This window comes from Tachysurus fulvidraco, chromosome 9, assembly GCF_022655615.1.
Source record: "Tachysurus fulvidraco isolate hzauxx_2018 chromosome 9, HZAU_PFXX_2.0, whole genome shotgun sequence".
In the NCBI taxonomy this organism is placed as follows: Eukaryota; Metazoa; Chordata; class Actinopteri; order Siluriformes; family Bagridae; genus Tachysurus; species Tachysurus fulvidraco.
Window position 1 is genome coordinate 25115941 of NC_062526.1, and position 20661 is coordinate 25136601.

Here is a 20661-nt window from a genome sequence, read left to right on the forward strand (position 1 = left end):
GTGTGTGTATAGGTGTGTGTGTGTGTGTGTGTGTGTGTAGGTGTATGTGTTTGTGTGTGTGTGTATGTGTGTGTGTGCATGTGTGTGAGTGCATACATTTATATTTACAATGTGTGTGTGTGTGTGTGTGTGTGTGTGTGTAGGTGTGTATGTGTGAGTGTGAGTGCATACATTTATATTTACAATGTGTATGTGTATGTTTGTCTATGTATGTGTGTGCGTGTGTGTGTGTGTGTGTGTATGTGTGTGTGTGTGTGTGTGTGTGTGTGTGTGTGTGTGTGTGTGTGTGTGAGTGCGTGTGTGAGTGCATACATTTATATTTACAATGTGTGTGTGTGTGTGTGTGTGTGTGTGTGTGTGTGTGTGTGTATGTGTGTATGTGTGAGTGTGAGTGCATACATTTATATTTACAATGTGTATGTGTATGTTTGTCTATGTATGTGTGTGTGTGTGTGTGTGTGTGTGTGTGTGTGTGTGTGTGTGTGTGTGTGTGTGTGTGTATGTGTAAAACCTCTGCTGCTGAAACTAGACCTGGCCAGCGTGTGAGATATGATGAATATCTGGGGTTAAGGTGAGGGTTAGGTTTGAGGTCAGTCTGCCATGAGGGTGTACAAGGCACGTGTGTGTGTGTGTGTGTGTGTGTGTGTGTGTGTGTGTGTGTGTGTGTGTGTGTGTGTGCACAATGAAACAAAGCACATCTTCAGCATGACGAGGATTCCTCTTTGGTGTGGAATGTGAAAGAGTCAAGGTGCCAACATTAGTGACGCACATCACCGAGAGAAAGTCAGAAAAAAACATCAAGTCCAGTCTCAATGTTAAGATGAACAGGTTTTTAGGCCTCATCTGTGGGAAACACACACACACACACACACACACACACACACACACACACACACACACACACACACACACACACACACACACACACAAAAGAAAAATGAATCCTCACTAAAATCTTCCACCATATCAAGAATTCCACTCCTTTCTTGTTGTGTAACAGTTTATAGTGTATCACCATTCGAGCCACTGTGAATTAGCTGTGGCTAAAAATTCTCTGTCCTTGTGAACCCAGTGTATCTGAATATCTCAACCACAGACCTTCTGCCTCGTTGTGACACAAAACACACAAACCAGAGACCAGAAAATGAGTCAGTGGCTCACATCAGCTCTGGTGTGCTGGAAAAGCCACATGTTACCACCATGATGTCAGTGTAGATTGCCTGAAAAAAAATAAACGTGAATGAACAGAGAGAGAGAGAGAGAGAGAGAGAGAGAGAGAGAGAGAGAGAGAGAGAGAGAGAGAGAATGTAATGAGTGTGTAAGGGAAAGAAGCTAAAGAGGTAAACAGACTCCGCTCACCGAGAGTGAGATCATCATCATCATCATCATAGTTGCCGGCGTAAACCATTACAGCATACGTTACCAAGACAACAGACTGTTTGTTGCAGATATTAAGCTCTACAGCAGAAAGTCAAAACACAGACTGGCTTTTAGTCGCTTTACTGTTTGTGCTGATTCAAATGAAGTGTTTTTCTTTTTTTTTTCCTTCATCGAATCACCTTGTCCTGATCTCAGGTCAGTTCTTATTCATCCACATGCAAGTCAGTTCTTACTCATCCACATGCAAGTCAGTTCTTACTCATCCACATGCAGGTCAGTTCTTACTCATCCACATGCTATTCCAGTAGCAATTAACAAAATAAATAAATAAATAAAAATAATAATAATAATAATTTCAAATGTGTTTCTCTAAATATGACAAATCATATTTAAAAACAAAATATTTACAAATTATTATATAGACATTTACCTTAATATATAGGGGAAACCAGGGACAGTTGTAACACTTTTTGCAATTTTTAGCAATCCATCAAAAACCATTTTTACTGGAATAACCAATCTGTTATATTATAAACTTCAATCTGTCAACTGCTGAAACAATATATTTAAGTGGTTTTACGAAATATGTACAGGTTGCAAAATTGATTTTAAAACAGTCTCTCCACTGTTACAACCGTCCCAGTGTACACGGACGGTTGTGACGCATGTCATCTCATGTGAGCTAGCTTGAATGCTAGTTTGACACTTGTTAGCCATTTATATTTTTAGCTTAAAAAATAATTGATTCTAATAATACTTGTTTGAATTCATCGACATTTGATCCGATAACAGCATCGAAAAAAGTACATCAGAAAGAATTTATTTATTTATTTATTTATAATATTTTGTAGATAACTCCGTCAGGAAGATTCAAATGTGGCTCCATTTATGGCAAAAATGGAGGGAAACTAACTGAGCATGTGCACAGTGAGTGTCATCACTCTAGGTTGTTTCTGATTGGAGGAATTCAAGGTGTTACAACCATCCCCTGTTACGACTGTCCCTGGTCTATACATTATAAATTCCCTATTCTATCCCTTATGCATAGAATGTTCCAGTAATTACTAACCACATTTAGAGCACAACACTGCACTAGAGCGTTTTTTTGTATTTAGCTCCCAAACTTTAGAATAGTCTTCCTGATAGTCTTCTGGGCTCAGACACACTTTCCCTGTATAAATGTAGATTAAAAACGTACCTCTTTACTCGGGTGTATACATAATACATCCCATAATCTTTTGCTCTAATACATCTGATGAAATGCACATTATCAGCTAGTGCTCGCTAATATTATGAACAGCAGCTACTTTAATCCCTCTTCACTGCTTCTTTCTTTCTACCCATCTGAAGGCATCCAGAAATTGGTCCAAGCTCCGATCGTCTTCCGAGCCATGAAGATTTTGGACCTCCACTGAGACGAGGGCGACTCTGTGAGGATCCTGAGACATCTAGAGATCTACCAGTTCCAGTTAGACTTTGCTATACTAAAGAGGAGATGACAACTCCATGTGGTCTTTGAGGACAACAACCTACTCATCAATACAACATTTATCAGACTGTATATTTATAATCACACTCTCCAGTCTGGTTCCTCTCAAGGTTTTCTTCCTTTACCGTTCAAGGGAGTTTTTCCTCCCCACAGTCGCCTGAATCACCTCAGACTTGCTCATTGAGGATAAATACATACACATTTAAATATATCTAATATTAATCTTGAATTTTGTATGATATTTATACTGTATGTACGTATTATATTAATCCTTATATTGTTCTTTATAATAACCTTTTGTTCTATGTTTATGTTCTGTAAAGCTGATTTGAGACGAATTGAAAAAAAAATTTAAAAATTGAATTAAATGAAATTGAACAATGAGCAACTTTTACATTAGAAACAGCAGATTGTGGGCACTGATGCTCCTCTGTGTATGTTGTCAGGCTGCAGGTGTGTGAGTGTGGGTTAAGGGTGAAAGCTGAGGGGTTAGGGGTTATAAGTTAAAGGCCAAGAGTGCAGCAAACCCAAACACAAGGCGGAAGCAGCTCTGTCTGTCTGTCTGTCTGTCTGTCTGTCTGTCTGTCTGTCTGTCTCTCTCTCTCTCTCTCTCTCTCTCTCTCTCTCTCTCTGTCTCTGTCTCTCTCTCTCTCTCTCTCTCTCTCTCTCACACACACACACACACACACACACACACACACACACACACACACACACGTATACACAATAATTTCTCTTTTAACACCCCAAACCTCATCACATCCCCTCACTCACACACACACACACACACACACACACACACACACACACACACACACACACACACACACACACACACACACACACACACACACATCCCCTCACTCACTCACTCACTCACTCACTCACTCACTCACTCACACATACAGACACACACACACTTTTCTAACACATCCAGCCAATTCTTCAGGCTCGTACGTAAAACACCCCGGCTCCAACGCACTAGCTGTGTTTACTCTCAGCTACTTGTTACTTTTGCCAGGTAATACCCGCTAACTGACGGTGACTATCTCGTTTCCGTTCCTCTCTTTCATCCCATCTCCATTTTTATTATGTAGAGACTGGCAAAAAAACAAGAGGCTGAGGAAGTCTGAAACGTACTAAACACACGCTAGGCTACAACTAGGACGTGTGTATGAAGCATCCTGGTCAGTTTATTACTAAACCATGCAATAAACTTACTACACATCCGGGTAGAGCATCTGTAAATATCTACAAATGACTATTATAATATAAAAACAACACAACATTATCTCTACAAATCAGTGCTGCATTATTTATTTTTATTTATTTATTTTAATTTTGGTTGGCACTCCGTCCAGGGTGTATCCTGCCTTGATGCCCGATGACGCCTAAGATAGGCAAAGGCTCCCCGTGACCTGAAAAGTTCGGATAAGCGGTAGAAAATGAATGAATGAATAAATTTTGGTTTGATTGTTGTTGATTGTTGTTTATTTTATATGATTCATAAATGATTTATTTACTTTTATCAGATTATTATTATAATTATTATTATTATTATTATTATTATTATTATTATTATTATTATTATTATTATTATTTAAAACGTTTTATCCCCGTGATTTCTTTTTACTTTTTTCAGATTATTATTATTATTATTATTATTATTATTATTATTATTATTATTATTATTATTATTATTATTATTATTATTATTTCACTACTGCTTGTCATGGTTTTGTCAGATTAAACCCTGAACTACGTTACCCATCAGCCCCAGCATGCCACATGTCCCATTGATCACTCACACCTGTTGCCCCTAATAAGTTGCCCTACTTCAGTTCTTATGTTTTTTTCATTGTCAGGCTTGTTGCCATTTTGTTACATTTTTGCTCATAGTATTTTTTCTTTTGCTTTAGCTGGGATTAATGGATCTTTTTAATTTTTATATATACATTTGCATCCAATTTGACCTGAATGAATTTGACCTGAAATCTGAACTACTATTACTACTAATAATGATATATTATTATTAGTATTATTATTAGTATTGTTGTTATTGTTATTGTTGTTGTTGTTAATAATAACAACAACAACAATAACAATAACAACAATAATAATAATAATATAAAAAAAATCATCCAAAAAATCCAAGGAACATATTTATTTTTCCTCAAAAAACATCATGTACATCTTTTCCATTTGTAGTTCAAACTAAAAGCAGCCTATTTGACCATTAAAGGAGCTTAAAGGTTAAACTGGCCCAAACTGGTCTGTTTGCTCCGTAGCTCTAACCTGTGGCTTTTTCTCCAGCACTTTGTTTACCTCGTGCCGAAAAATGTCACCTCTCTTCTCGAACCGGTTTGAGCCGACATGCTGCTGGACTTAGCCTCGGCATCAAACGGTGTTTTAATGAAGCGGTCAACATTTAGTTGCACAAACATTCTAAAGTAGCTTTACGAAAACAGGTTTCAGAGCAAGCTCATGAGAGAAAGGGCGGGAGAGGGCAAAAGAGAGAGTGAGGCCTTCTTATGTCCTGTGGAATGTTCACTAGACCCCTACTCCACACCCTCACACACACACAGACACACACACTGGAGCTCTTTGTAACCACTGACAGACCACAAGGTACATCAGCCCGGCTCTGGAATTCAGAGCTTGAATTTGTTTATTTTCTTTTAAATACCTCTAGCTTGTGTGTGGATGTGTGTGTGTATGAGAGTGTGTAAGTGTGTGTGTGTGTGTGTGTGTGTGTGTGTGTGTGTGTGTGTGTGTGTGTGTGTGTGTGTGTGTGTGTGTGTGTGTATGTGTGTGTACGAGAGTGTGTAAGACTGTGTGTGTGTGTGTGTGTGTGTGTGTGTGTGTGTGTGTGTGTGTGTGTGTGTGTGTATCGACAGGTTTCGCTTTACCTCACAGCCTCATGAAACAAAAATAGAAACATTCCTAATCAGCTTGTTAAATATGTTTGAGGTGTTTATCTTTCATTTAGGAGTTTCGTTCTCACCATCTAGGCACTTGACGTCTTTTCTTTTCTAACATGCTGATTTATTATTTTTTTGGCCTCGTCATCTTTACTTAACCTCGATTGCAGATCAGGTTTTTGCCTTCTCTGTTAAATAAATACGATCGACCCGAGATCTCGGGAGAACCTCCGTATGGACACGGATGAGGGAAAAGTAGTAAAGCGATCGCTGAGACAGGAATTGGCTTTTGTTTTTTCTTCCTAAAGGTGAGCGTGGGACTATTTTAAAACAGTCTGTAAGATGTTAGTGTAAGGAAAGCTGAGGAATTTATGGGGAGAAACTGGAAGAATCTTGGATGGGTTGATGTTTTTCCCTCATCAGAAGACATCTATACACATGTATTTCTACATATAAACCACATCTGTGTCTTTTTTATTTATTTAATGTATTTCAGTGATGTTTCCTAAAAGCTTTCCTTTACTGTCATCCTGTAGCAGTGATAGAATGTGGCGCGAGGAACGTTCGGGTCTTACTCAGTAAACAACGGTGCCACTTAAGAGGGAGGAGGCTTAAAGTGGATTTTACCGAATGCTTCGTTTCATTCTTTCACTGAATACCTTTGAACACAGGAAATCTTGGCCACGAGAAAATGATTAGAGGCTTTTGTTTGGTTTAATGGAGCGCATTTCACAAAATAACAAGCATTAGGTTAGTGATAACCAGCGACTAACTTGTTTCTGGTGTAACTAAAAAATATGATGTCGCATTAAATCGGTAATGCTCATCAAATTGTAAGAGGAATAAAATAGAATAGGAAAGTAATTCCACTTCCTGTTACGCCACATTGTATACAGTCCAGCTGTCTGTCCCCGTGATAGAGAAACTATTCTAGGAGAGAACGGCTGCTCGTGACGCGAACGATCTTTTAAACCCTGCTAATGATAAATCTGGCCGCAGTTGCATGCCACTCATGCTACGGTCATATTTGGCAATCAGTTGCAATTACAATGATGTCAAGTTGCAAGCAACATAGAAGAAAGTCAGAGAGAGAGAGAGAGAGAGAGAGAGAGAGAGAGAGGAAGCCAAAAGAAGGCTGGATTATTAAACTGTAGCCCTTGAGAAAGTAATGAGCCATGACAGGACTAATATAATGCTTAGCTTGTTATGGCTCCATTTTCATTGTTTCTGTTTTGCAAGTTTGATTCTGGAAGCAGAGCCAAATACGAGCAGAGCGGCACGTCGTCCTGTCCGCAAAGGAAACCGACAGCAATTCATCAACCGAAAAGCAGAAACGAGGAAGAGATTAGGGGGAAAACGAATAATATTTCCTGATTATACAAGACTATTAAACTCAAATAATAGCAATCATGGCTGACATCAATATGTTGCACTGTAATTGTTTGGTGAGTATTAAAATCCAGAGATGTGGGATTGACCTGAAACTTGTTCTTGGAATGACCTGAAATAAACTGAGGTGAATCAGAGTGACCTCCTTCGTCGTCGTCCGTCGACCTTTAGAGGGGTGGGTTTTCCTCAGCCAAGCTGCCCAAACACCTAAACACCTTTTCCTCCATCTGTCATGGAGGAAAAACACATCGTGCAGGTCTAGAGCTTGCTCAGTGGAGACCTCCAGGAGGCCCTGAAACACTGGATCACTGGCAAATATTTCAGACGAACTCTTCTTCAAAATACAAAACAGAGCATGGAAATCCCTTCAGGATTTGTTCTATAGATGCAATTAATATAAAGATGGATCAAAAAGTCTGACAACTCAAAAACTTACAGCCAATAAAAACAAAAGCTCCTGTTTTGTTGTGTCCCTGTTCAGCATTTAATGTCTTTGTCATGTCTCACTCTGTGGTGATGCTTAATATGAAGCTCATATGAAAGGATTATATTTAAGTATTTCTGGTTTTCTTTCATAGGCTACTACAATCATAGAAAAGAAAAAATACCCACAAATGTTTATGTGAAAATGTCCCGTAAGTCAAATGGAACAGTTGGCAGTTGATCTAGAAACTTTGATTTTGTGCATCTGATGAAAATGGTGATATCCAGTTAGTGGTCAGATTGGTGGTTTGGCATGTCCTCGGTAACTGCTTATCTAATTTGGATGTCCATGTTACTCTAGCTATGTGCCAAACTGGTAGAAACTCGGCAAAGGAACTAGCAATCTAGAGCGACAGGTAGGTTTACGGTAGGTTTATGAGGTCCTTCAGAAGTTTGCTTTATAGACGACGGCCATTTTTAGCTTAAAAAAAAAGCGTACACAGTTTAGTCCGTTAATCTATTGCATTGCATTATGGGTTGGATATTCTACTGTACACTATGGTATCTGACCTCTAGAGTGTTCCTGTGCTCTCACTTCTCCAACCATTTGAAATTTTACTGCGACTTTAAACGAACACTGAGGAATACCTCTACGCTGAAGTAACCCTCCAGGTTTTTCCGTTCCAGCGGATATTGCCTTCTGACCGGTGTAAACCGGTTCACCGATGACCGCCAAGGCGACCTGAGCGGCATTCAGCCCTGGTGCATTCGCAACTCGCAGGTTGGTTCAAACACAGTTCAGTCAGTTGACACAGAACCCTGTGTGTATGTAGTTGAAAGGACTGTAAGCAGTTTATGTTGAGTTTTATCTTAATAAAAATCAAGCTCTGGCCCACCCTAAATAATTGCACCCGAAGTAATTTCATTGCGGATTTAAGACTTGGAAAAGGAAAGCTGTTTGAATAGAATACGTCAGCTTTTGGATCGTAGGTGTAACTCGTCAGTGAATGCATTAAAAGCAGTGGTGTGTATTTTCTTCACAGAACATCTTGTTCTTAGAGGTGTCTGCTAAAGTATTCCATGAGTCCATGAGTATTCCGTGGGTTTACCCAGCCAATCATAGTGTCTTTCGTCTCCGTAATGTAAAAGAAAAAAAAAAATCACTGATGTAGCAATTCTGTGATTTTCTTTTCAGAGGCTTTCACTTTAAACTATTAGAAAAAAATACAAGCCAGACTTTCCTCAAATCCTATCTGTAATAAGATCTAAATCTGAGGCACACCAAAAGAGCAGGAGGGTATTTCCCAAAGTTCCTGCAGACCTCAACGTTAAGGCGACCACCTATCGGTTAATGACATCACCTCAGGTCTTACACACGCTATCACAGAAATGATCTCTAGCCTCAGGCTTACGCAGAAGGCCAAGCAGAACGTCTAGGAGAATTGAAATAAAAGGGGATCAGGTTTGCAGATTCGCATCCTGATTACCACGCACACCAACCGGACTAATAAAAATAAGACAAAGATTTTTCAAAGCCAGCTGGTAGAAAACACGCCAACACACCCAATGACTCACTTTCTCCAGCCAAACAAAAGAAGTTACAAGTGACAAATGAAGTGCCTGGTGGAATTGAATCAGCCTGGGTTTAATCTCTTTACCCTGTTTTTTGTTGCTGGAGGAGCTTTAGATGATTTCAGAGCCTTTCTGGTAGAAGAACCTTACAACAGAACGCTATTGATCCTAAATAATTGAACCTGATAATTAACAACAAAATCCATCCAATTTTTTTTTCAAGTTATTTTAAGCACTTTGCATTTGCCCTCTCTTTGAACCCTGTTAATGCCGCCAGCTCCTTTCAAAACATGTTAGTGCAGAAGTGGCTGATAAAAGCAAAGCAGCTGCCAAACATGCCTGGAACCAAGCGAATGAATGACATCACAGTCTTAGTCTGTTATCCTATCTGCTGAGTTTGACCTGCATGAGTTCATAAAAATGCTTGTGATGCTGCGTCACGAGGAACTAAACCCGGGCTGCAGTGACCCTGTGGCCTGGGCTGAACTCTTGACAAACCAAAGATTATTTCAAAACGGTTTCTATTATTATCATCTCTAGAGCGTGTCTCAGGCATCCTTGTTTCTCAGTCAGTTATCTTTGTGCATATGGTGGAAATGATGTCACAGCACAGGAGGATAGAGGAACTAGCATCTGCGTTATGGTCTGTCCACATCCTTGCATCTTTCTTGCATGAAACGTAGCTGCTATTTTCAACTCACACCACCTCCGTGTGTGGCACACCGGGGCATCTGGACCTCCGGCGCTTTGTTGGAGCTGTTGCTTGGAGACTCCCTGCGTTTGTGGCCAAACAGATGACTGAAAGGCCAGATAGATGTTAAGATTCGTGGTCACACAGGAGCAAAGATCTGTTTTATTCTCAGATATTTTTAACCAAATTTTCATTTAGTCCCCGACATTAACAAAGGAACTGATGATGAGACCTCCAACAGAAAGATGCACATATTTTGTACTGGATTTTTTTTGCTCCCTTTCTGGGAGCATTTAAATTGTTAAATCATCTTCACACACACACACACACACACACACACACACACACACACACACACACACACACACACACACACACACACACACACACACAAAGTTCTTATTTAGCATCACTGCCATTTTTCATTTATTTTAAATAACAATGAGACAAAAAATGATTAAATTACATAAAAAAAACATATTCATATATTTTATCAGTATCTTTTAAATTCAGGACATTTTCAATATGAATTAAAAATATATATTTTATATATTTATATGTTTTGACAGGAGCAATTATAACTCAATATATACACAAGCAAGGCCAAGTGAAAGTCATTATTAATTCATACCTAGGTGTATCACCTGTGGCAATGCCACACACACACACACACACACACACACACACACACACACACACACACACACACACACACACACACACACACACACACACACAAGCATATAGTGTGTGTGTGTGTGTGTGTGTGTGGGACTCCCACACACACACACACACACACACACACACACACACACACACACACACACACACACACACACACACACACATGCATATAGTGTATCTGATGGTGGTCCCCACATGCTAAGCCTTTATTTCATCAAGTCAGAATTAAACTGAATGAGTCTAAAGGATTTATTCTGGCTAAACTGAAGCCTCGGGGCTCTTGGGGCTCTCAGGGCTTTAGAAATAATCACTCCTAACATCCAGGAAGTGTTTGCCATCCCTCATACATTTTACTCTTAACGTATGGCTCTGTTTGTGCCTTCAGGACAAACTGGAGAAGGAATTTAAGAATTTCACAGAATTAAGATATATAGAGTGCTGGGTTTCACAGAGGTTCTTTATCGTTATTGGGTATTTGTTTATAAAAGTAATCTCTGTCTGTTATAGTGATCTGAACTTTATATATCAAACTTATTTGAAACTGTCTGCACTTCCATTCCGAATTTTCACATCAGACTGGAAGGAGTCTCATGTTTTGGAAGGATGCAAAAGTTTACCTCAGCATGTAGCTGTATCAGGGCATTGGGCGAAGATAAGTTTTACTTCACAGTTTAAGAAGTTTGATGGAGTTTAAGTTTGATGGAGTTTAAGAACAGAATATTTAGATATGATTCATTTGCACTAAACTGTACATGATAGTTTGACACCAGACATTTTCCTCCAGCTATGATGACCTAGTTTATGAAAAAAAATAAGCTCTCATCATGACAAGCTACATCAGCTACATTCTTTTTTTTTTTTTGCTACAAATCAAAAGACTTCTCAAGACACATAAACAGTTTAGCATTAATTCAGCAACAGGAATCGCTAATGTTTTAAAATAATTATCGCTAACTCATAAAATGCTAGCTCATATTTAATAAAATGCTAGCTTAAATATGAACTAGCATTCCTTAGCACATATTAGTAACTTAGTAGGAGCCTAATTGTTTATAGCTGAGTGATTATGGAACATTAATTTTGTAAAATTTTACCACAGTTTTTCTTTCTTGAAATTGACCCGTGAGCCATGTAAACCATTTGACACACATTCACACTTGACACCCCACTGCGCCTACTACAAACCTCCCTCCTTTTAAAAACGTTTGCTCCATCTCTCAGTCAAAGAGTAAAACAATACAGAATTAAATGAGGTATAAACAAATCTTTATTGAACGGAATATTTTAAATAGAATTTTGAGTTGAATATTAGCAAGTGAATTTAAATGGAATTCCTGATATCAAAAATATGGTTACTGCTAGAAAAAAATATGGTTACTACTAGAAATCACACTCTTAATATTTACAATAACAGCTACAATATTTAAGTATTGAAAACAGAATTCTTGATATCAAAAATCATTTTGTATCCTTTTTTCTTTTCATGGCCAGATGGATAGCTCCGCTTCATATTGTCATCTACACCAGTGGTCCCCAACCCCCAGGCCGCGGGTTGGTTCCGGTCCGTGGACCAAATGGTACCGGGCCGCCCAAGGAACATTAAATTATTTCCATTTCATTTACTGTGGTGTATTTCTCTCGGGTTTGTGCAACTTTTCACTGACGTGAGTTGAACCGGGAGCTGAGAGACGTCACCTAAAGCCTCACCAATACCGCGCATGCGCAAAATATCGTGATATCGAGCCGGGTTTAGGTGACATCTGGAGCTGAGCGGCTGCAAGCGGCAGTGGTGTTGTAGCTTTGGTGGAGAGAAGGTGTGTATCGCTCTTCTCTCTGTTCACTGGTACTTTGCGAAAAAAAGGTTGGGGACCACTGATCTACACTGTAAATATTAACACGTGCTGTAAAATGTGGCAGGGGAGGCGGGGCCTTGCGTAATTTGCAGGGTCCTACGCAACTTGCGTAGTGAGCGTATAGGGCCGATCGGCTCTGATTTCTGTTTTATCATCTATAAACAGTCGTTCTGTCAGTGGCTTCTCTTTTCATCTCAAGTTGAGGTGATTTCTGTCTTGTGACACTGGAGACTCCTTACATAAATGTTATATAAATATCGCCTCTGGAAAATTGGAGCACATCAATGACTATGTTTTTGTTCTAACAATAGACTTTTATTATATACACAGTGAAACATCCCAAATCTATTTCAATATATGTTCCTGCCATAGAAACGATAAATGTAACAATAACAGTCGGGTCTTTGCACAGACCCGGTGTTAGAAACGAGGTACTAAGTGTTAGCCATAGCGTGTACACTTTCTCATGATCCCTGTGTTGCTGGGTGGTGATGGGGTGCATGAGGTCACATGAGCGCTGCAGGAAATTCCTTCTGTGGGCCGTCCACACACCTGCAAAAACATGCCATGCCATTTACAAGGCACCTCGCGCTAACGCCCTGCTCCCCTAACGCCTGGCACCGAGCCTGATGCTGCCAATCTTTCGGACCAAAATTCCCTCACACTTTCTCTTTTTCTCAAGGAAATGCACTCACACGCGAGTGAGGTTGGGTGTCTGACTGCTCGAGGTGTAATTCTAGTAAGGAAATATAATTCACTGCTCACTTTTAAGTGTGTGTGTGTGTGTGTGTGTGTGTGTGTGTGTGTGTGTGTGTGTGTGTGTGTGTGTGTGTGTGTGTGTGTGTGTGTGTGTGTGGATTCCTTGGCTGCCACTCAAACTTTGATACATTTTGCACTTTTTGTAAACATTACCAAATTAATCCCTTAATCTTAGCAAGAGATTTTACCCCCATCGTCTTCAATTAATATGTTGGCTAATGAAAAGCGCTAGTACAAAATGAATGCTAAACAAATATCCGAGCACATACGCTAGCAATTAGGCAGACATGCTTTTTGCGTCATAACCGCTGGCAGGGAATGAAATGCTCGTTACGTCTTTGCGTCGAATCGATCGTGGCTTTCCAGCTTCTCTCCTTCTCCCGCGTACAATTTCTGTTATGTCTTTCTCGTCAAAGCCTTCTGCGACCAATTAGCATTTGGCTGCTTCACCTTTCTTTTCTAAAGGCTCATTTTTCTTGCCGGCCAGCAGTTACCTAGTCTCGCTGGCCGGACACCGACCCCTCTGAGCTGTTTTTTGTCTGGTGGGAGAAGAGAAGAGCAGTACGTACTGTGATTCCTTCTCTAAACTCTTTTTCTATTATTATCATTTCCCTCCTTTGAGTCTCTCCTTAATCATCTATCATTCTTTATCTCTCTCACACTGGCTCTTGTTCTTTATCACTCGCCTCATGGAAGGTCCTTTTTATAAAGTTTTGAAAGAATTTATATCTTTTCCACAGAATCTCTCCACAGAATAATGTTTACTAAGTGGTACTGCGCTAACTAGGTTAAGGTAAACATAGAGCATGCTAACTAACACAAGCCATGATGCTAACTTTCCAGGATTATGGTGAACACATAGGTACAGTAGCTAAGCTAACAAATAAAAGCCATGACGGTAGTACTAGAAGTACTGTTCTAACAAAGGCTCTCATGAACACATAGCTAGCTAAGCTAATCGAGGATAATTATGTTATTACAATTAATTCCCTAAATCTAGCCAGATTAGTTTTACTCTTTTTACTTTATTCAAATTGTAGATTCTTATGTAAATAATTCCTGTGCAAAAAGAAAAAATAAAGTTTCAGAAAAGAAGAGTTTTCAGTTATATCCAGGAAAGTAATTAGCTAATGCTAATACAGGTGCTTTGCTAATAACATTACAGCTAGAAAGGGAACATATGCAGATACAGAGATACTGATCTATTATCCTTTTCTCAATTGTTCTCCTTTCTCAGACTCTTATTTTCTCTCTAACACAGCAGCAGCTTGTGGCTTTATGGTGAGATAAGTCAACACGGTTCCCGGACGATAGACTGAAAGCAAACACGGTTTCACGTCACTGCAGTCAGCAGCATTCCTGCAGGCGAGGGATCAGGACCCCCTGCACATTCTAACCTTTTAAGCAAGGCTCCTGAGAGCAGGACGTTCCTCTGCGTTCAGGAGCAACATGCATGATGTGAAGGCCATTTATCTATTTAAAGCTGACCTTTTACCAGTTTAAACAGGAAATGTTAAAGAAGATGGTGCAAATCTGTGTGCTCAGTCGATATGAAAAAGAGACGGACAGACAAACAGATGGACAGACAGACAGATGAACAGACAGGAACATACAGACAGGTGTATGAACTAAGACATGGACAGACAGAGGTGCAGACAGATGGTCCGATAGAGACAGACAGATGGACAGACTAACAGTTTAGCAGATACAAACAGATAAACAGATGGACAGACAGAAAGGTGTACAGACGGATAGACAGATTGAAACAGTTGCAGACAGATGGACTGACAGATAGATGGACAGACAGGTTGGAGTAGAAATGGTCAGAAAGACAAAGGCAGACAGAGACACAAAGACAGATGGACATACTGACAGATAAAGATAGATGGATAGAAAGACAGATGGACAGACAGGAACATACAGACAGGTGTATGAACTAAGACATGGACAGACAGAGGTGCAGACAGATGGTCTGATAGAGACAGACAGAGGGACAGACAAACAGTTTGGCAGATACAAACAGATGGACAGACAGAAAAGTGTACAGACGGATAGACAGATTGAAACAGTTGCAGACAGATGGACTGACGGAGAGATGGACAGGCAGGTTGGAGTAGAAATGGTCAGAAAGACAAAGGCAGACAGAGACACAAAGACAGATGGACATACTGACAGACAAAGATGGATGGATAGAAAGACAAATGCACTGACAGAGAGACAGACATATGTGCAGACTGATGGACAGACAGATATAAACAGAGATGGACTGACAGATAAACAGACAGTTAGAGAGCAGGCTGGACATACAGTATGGATGGATAGAGATAGACAGACCAATAGACAGTATTGAAAGCCAGATGGACAGACAGAAAAACAGTCAGAGTTGGCTGGACAGATGAATGGATAGATACAGCCAAATGGGCAGTAGAGATATATAGATGTGGACGGACAAATAGAGACAGAGATGGACTGACAGATAAACAGACAGACAGACAGAGAGAAAGACAGATTGCAATAGACAGACAGAAAGACAGATTGCAATAGACAGTTATACAGAGAGTGATTTAGTTCAGTAGACAGCAGTGTACTACACCACACTGATCAGTATCAGACACCTCACCTTCACCCTCACCAAACCCCCCAACTGCTCCACGGGCGCCGCAGCATAAATGGCTGCCCACTGTTCACTGCTGTGTGTGTGCACTTTGGATGGGTTAAATGCAGAGAACAAATTCTGAGTATGGGTCGACGTACTTAGCCGTATGTTACTTCACTGTTCACTGTTCACAGTGTATCATGCTCTATAATCTGACCTGGATGATGCAGCACATTCCCTAATTCTTCATGACGCCAGGAGGTTATCTTCACGTCACAAACACAGACTCTGTGATCTATTACAGCTTTGATATCTCAGTATGAAACATGGTGGAATTGGCCTCTTTATGTCAAAAACCTACAGTGGAATGATGTTCATTATAATCCAGTTCTGTGAGCAGGATGAACTCGCTGACCTGTTCTCTTCATCATCACCATCATCCTCATCATCATCACTCTGAAACCTGGAGAATCGTAAAGGCTTGAATCATCAGATCTAATGAAGTTCGTTAGAAGTTCTGAGAGACTAGAGCTGGAACAATTGTCATGTAACTGAAATTGAATAAATACCTAAAACATTAGAAAGGAACAAATGTATAGCTTTAAAAAACATCTATGTTGTTTATTCCCTATGTTTTGACCCTCAAGCTTGACAGGACCTGAGAGAAATTTTCATCTTAGCCTTTAGTCTGTCCCACCTTTTTTCACTTCCTTTCTCTCGATCCTTCACTCCGTCTCTGGTGTGTTTATTTCAGCCTTTTCCAGGACTCTGGCGCTGACGTGCACACAAAATAGGAAACAATTGTGTGAAGATTCCCTCCATGCACAGCTCCAGACGGAGGCACAGAGACGGCTTTGTTGAGCAAACAGGGAAGCTCTCGAGAGCTCTGACTCCCACAGACAGGTGACCCAGGCCTTGGCTGATGGCTTAGCCAGGCTTTCAAAGCCTGCTGTTCACTATGACTCATCTCCAGACAGACAGCCATGAACACAGAGTCTATTTCCCCCTTACAGACGATTAGAATCCGGCCCGGCTGGATGGATTCGTCTGCCAAATTCCGACTAGATCGTGTAATTCAGACAGAGTCTGTTATCGCGGCTCGCGCCATTCTGTTAGGAAGACAGCATAAAAAGTTCTAATTGTATTAATATATATCCAAAATCTCTCAAATAAAGTTTTAGCACCAGCATTTCTTTATCAAACTAATATCATACAGAATTCCGTTCATTCACAAAAATGTTATCCTAGGTCCTCTCCTGGTTTTGAGACTCACTAATGTAAACCTCAACCTCATCCTGAACCTTTCAGCTTGTTCATTTATATCAATTTCAGCTCAAGTCTTTTTAAATGAATCACCTGAAAGGAAGCGATCAAAAAAAACTCCATAAAGACTGATAAAGACTAGGCATTCAATGAATGCAAAAGTAATGGCACCCTATCTGGGGGAAGGAGGAGTATGTGGAGTTATCGTGTGCCTCAAGGTAGCTGATTTTTCTGGGGGTTTTTTTGGCCATCAATTACAAAATGGACATCCAGTGTGTCAACATCACCAACGAACAAGGTGCCGGATGTAAACACAAATTAGCTCAATGATTAAACCTTTAATAAGTATTTAGTTTATTTCACATAAGCTGCTGCTCACATGAATGAGAAAATTCATAATGTAAGATGCTTTAGGGCTCTTTTTAGCCATTGCTGGTTTTTATGCTGCTGAATCCGTGTCACTGTGGATTGATTGGCTAAAGCAGCTAACTGCAAATCACTGGTTTTTGGGTCAATGACAGATATGACTGATACATGTGAAAGTACAATAATGTCCTTTTTAATCGGATGTATATGTGCTTTATACTGTATGTAGTACACCGATACTGTCTCCTTCTCTGTCTTTCTCACCCAGAACTATCCGCCATGAAGAATTCCACTTTCCGCTCACACACACGTTGTGTTTTTCAGAAAGTTGTTTGTGTTCTCAGTCCGCATTGTTAAACTATTTCTCTGCCGTTGTCTTCGATTTCACTCTGGACGAGGACAGATGTAAAAACATAATAAGGCCCGGCTTAAGCCATCAGACATCCCGAGTCCTCTGTTCTCACGTAATGAGTTCCAGTAAGTCTGTGTGTTGCTTTGAGCTCTCTAACAGGTGAGGGCAATGACTTTTGGGAAACTGGCTTTAGATCTGGGTTTGATGAGATGCAGCTTCTGGAGTACAACTTGACTGCCATATTTTAGTCAAAATACGACCCAAGAAAGGCAGGAAATGTATTTGAACGTTTCTGACGATAAATTTATAGGCTGTCTTACATAACTGACCAATGTAATTACAGTAATAACAGTCCTGAGTGGAAAATATAATTGTGCGGATTCATCAGCTACACAAATTGATTATTCTTCCATGCGAGCTCTGAACTTTTGCAGAGTTCTTTTAGCAGAAGCCCAAACTTAAACCACAGCACTGGTGAATGATCAAATCTGATTGGTCAGAAGCGTTGATTATTTTTCTGACAGTTTTTCCAGTCACAAAAGCAAATCACACGTTAATATTAATGTTGTGATAATTAGCATTTCTATAGCAATGGCAAACTCAGAGACACAGTGTGGTACTAAACTGTATACATAAGCTAAAAATGAAAAATGTACTGTAACTGACAGGAAGTTATTCTCTTCAGGAAAATCTTCAGCTTGGAGGAGTTTTCCAAAATAGAGCTTTCAAAAGCTTTCAAAAATAGATGCTTGACAGAGAATGACAGTTTGATGATTCTAACATAATTGATAACGGGAACTGGGGTGAAAATGTGGTTAAAAACAGCGCTTTTAGTAAAAGCACATCCATCGTGAAGGATTTGAAATAAAAAGAGAGTGCAAGTCATCTGAAGTACTGCACTTTGCCTTTGAAGCGCTATGAGTGACCTCTGGAATAATATCAGTTCACCAAACTGGCTAGACATGATGCAAAATTGCTTTCCAGCAGACTTGGGATCTAATCTTTTGTACGAGTCAACAGATTCGCACGGGTCACGGCCGCGTTCTGTGTTTTTTCGAGAACTCCATGCTGTGCGTTGCCGTTTCTCGAACCCCTTCATGATTCGCCAAGGCTAAGTGACCGCATTGCAGGTTTGGATTAAGATTTTTTCCCGGTTACACCCTCAACACACACAATCAAGCCTGTCTTCTCAGTCGGCTGGGCTATCGCGCCTCTCCTGACTCAGCTTACACCGAAAGAGCAAAAAAGATGAGATTCAAACTGAAAGAAGGTTAAAAACAAGTTTAACTGCCGAGCTAAAAAAATCATGTGAAACTCCATAAGGTTTATGTCAAGTGGTGTAACGTTAGATCACGTGTTTTTTTTGTTTTGTTGAATGATGATACATATATAAATACAACAAAGTGCTCGTTTCTGCTTTGTCTCCGTTTGCATCAACTCAAAGTTGTATTAACATGTGATACAGTACTGTCATTTCCTAACAGAAAGAAACCACAGGAATTCTGTGACGCTGCCTGATAAGACTCCTGCCAGAGTCATGGTTCTATAAATTAAGCTTATCTCATGACTACAGTCTATACTAACTCTTCATAGGACTTAAAAATAGCTTGAGTTTCCAGAGACCAAAAAAGCATGTTGTTTAGGACTACAGCTGGACATTTCACGCATAAGCATCACTGACTAAAAGTATGTACCAAGGGCGTCGATTTGGGTAGGGACGGTAGGGACATGTCTCTACCAATATCCAGGGAACACTCAATTGTCCCTAGCAATAATTCGACCAAGCCTATATATATTTATACATAACCACTGATATCTGTCTGTGTCTTGTGCTTTTTTCCTTATTTCATTTAACATTTATCCAGGAATCATTAAATAAGATGAAAATATTTTATACGGCGTTCTGTAAAAAATAGCGCAACTTGTAGAACACAAACTGTTAACAGATTTACCCCCTGCAATGAATCCCGCCTCTGTAACTCAACTCTCTAAAATAATTGGCCTTTGCCTTTTTTGAGTCCTGCCTCTCTAACCCACGTCGCTGTTTGATTGGCTTTGTCTTTCTCGCTAATGTGTTGAGGTCGGAGGCTGCGGCTATATTCCGTTGTATGAAGCAATATGCAACGTGATTATGCAGGCTACCGGTATGTGAGTAAGGAAGTATTCTTATAACAACAGTTTTCTGCACAAGATACGGGGAATGTTGTCCCCACCAATGTCAAATAAATTATGTCCCAACCAATGTCAAATAAATTATGTCCCCACCAATGTCAAAATCAAACTTTCGCCATTGGTATGTACTGTACACTCTAATTAATGATTTCTGATCATCACTTTATTGATTATCCTCTGATTGAAAATTGTTTCTAGAGTATGGTGGGTGGAAAGTATGGTGGGTGTAATGTTCACTAATAAATAATTAATCGCACAGGAAATCTCATCCTAAAAGAATGTAGTTCTACACAATGTGTTGTTACACCTTTTTCTGATCTCTCAAACAAATCAAAAACACACAACTGGAGTTAATTCTATCGAGTTTCTAATCCAGTGCACAAAGTCCAGTCCCTTTCAGACCCCATCTTCTCAAAGAGACGACTCACATGTTTACTGTTAAGACCAAACACAACACTGGATATCCATGACACAGCCGTTCTAATTCATTCCTTCGCAGCCCGATACTTTTCCGATCGGCATTTATGGGAAATTCTCAAGATTAAACTTTTTACAAACCATTTGATGTGCTGTCAATGTGCATGTGATTAAAGCATCCATCTGGATGTTAGGAAACCTTAGGCGTTCCTAAGGTTGGAAAATTTATGACCAAAGCAATGTACCACCTGCGAACCTCACATACTATTCAGTGCTTAACGGACCAGGAAAAACATCTATTTTTAGAGATCTGAAAAACATGTGTGATGCTATG

At 39.9% G+C, this 20661-nt stretch overlaps 1 protein-coding gene across 2 annotated transcripts in view; it reads right to left on the reverse strand.

Annotated features, from left to right (window-relative positions):
* Positions 1 to 20661, reverse strand: part of LOC113662071 — a 41969-nt gene that overhangs the window by 5154 nt on the left and 16154 nt on the right. The window contains exon 3 of one of the 2 annotated variants that reach the window (XM_027176701.2): positions 16387 to 16866. The exons of the other annotated variant lie outside the window; for it this stretch is intronic. Within the exon in view, the coding sequence (XP_027032502.1) occupies positions 16833 to 16866 (34 nt within the window). The 3' untranslated portion in view covers positions 16387 to 16832. Of the gene's footprint in view, positions 1 to 16386; positions 16867 to 20661 lie in introns of those variants that run through there. 2 annotated transcript variants of the gene reach the window in all.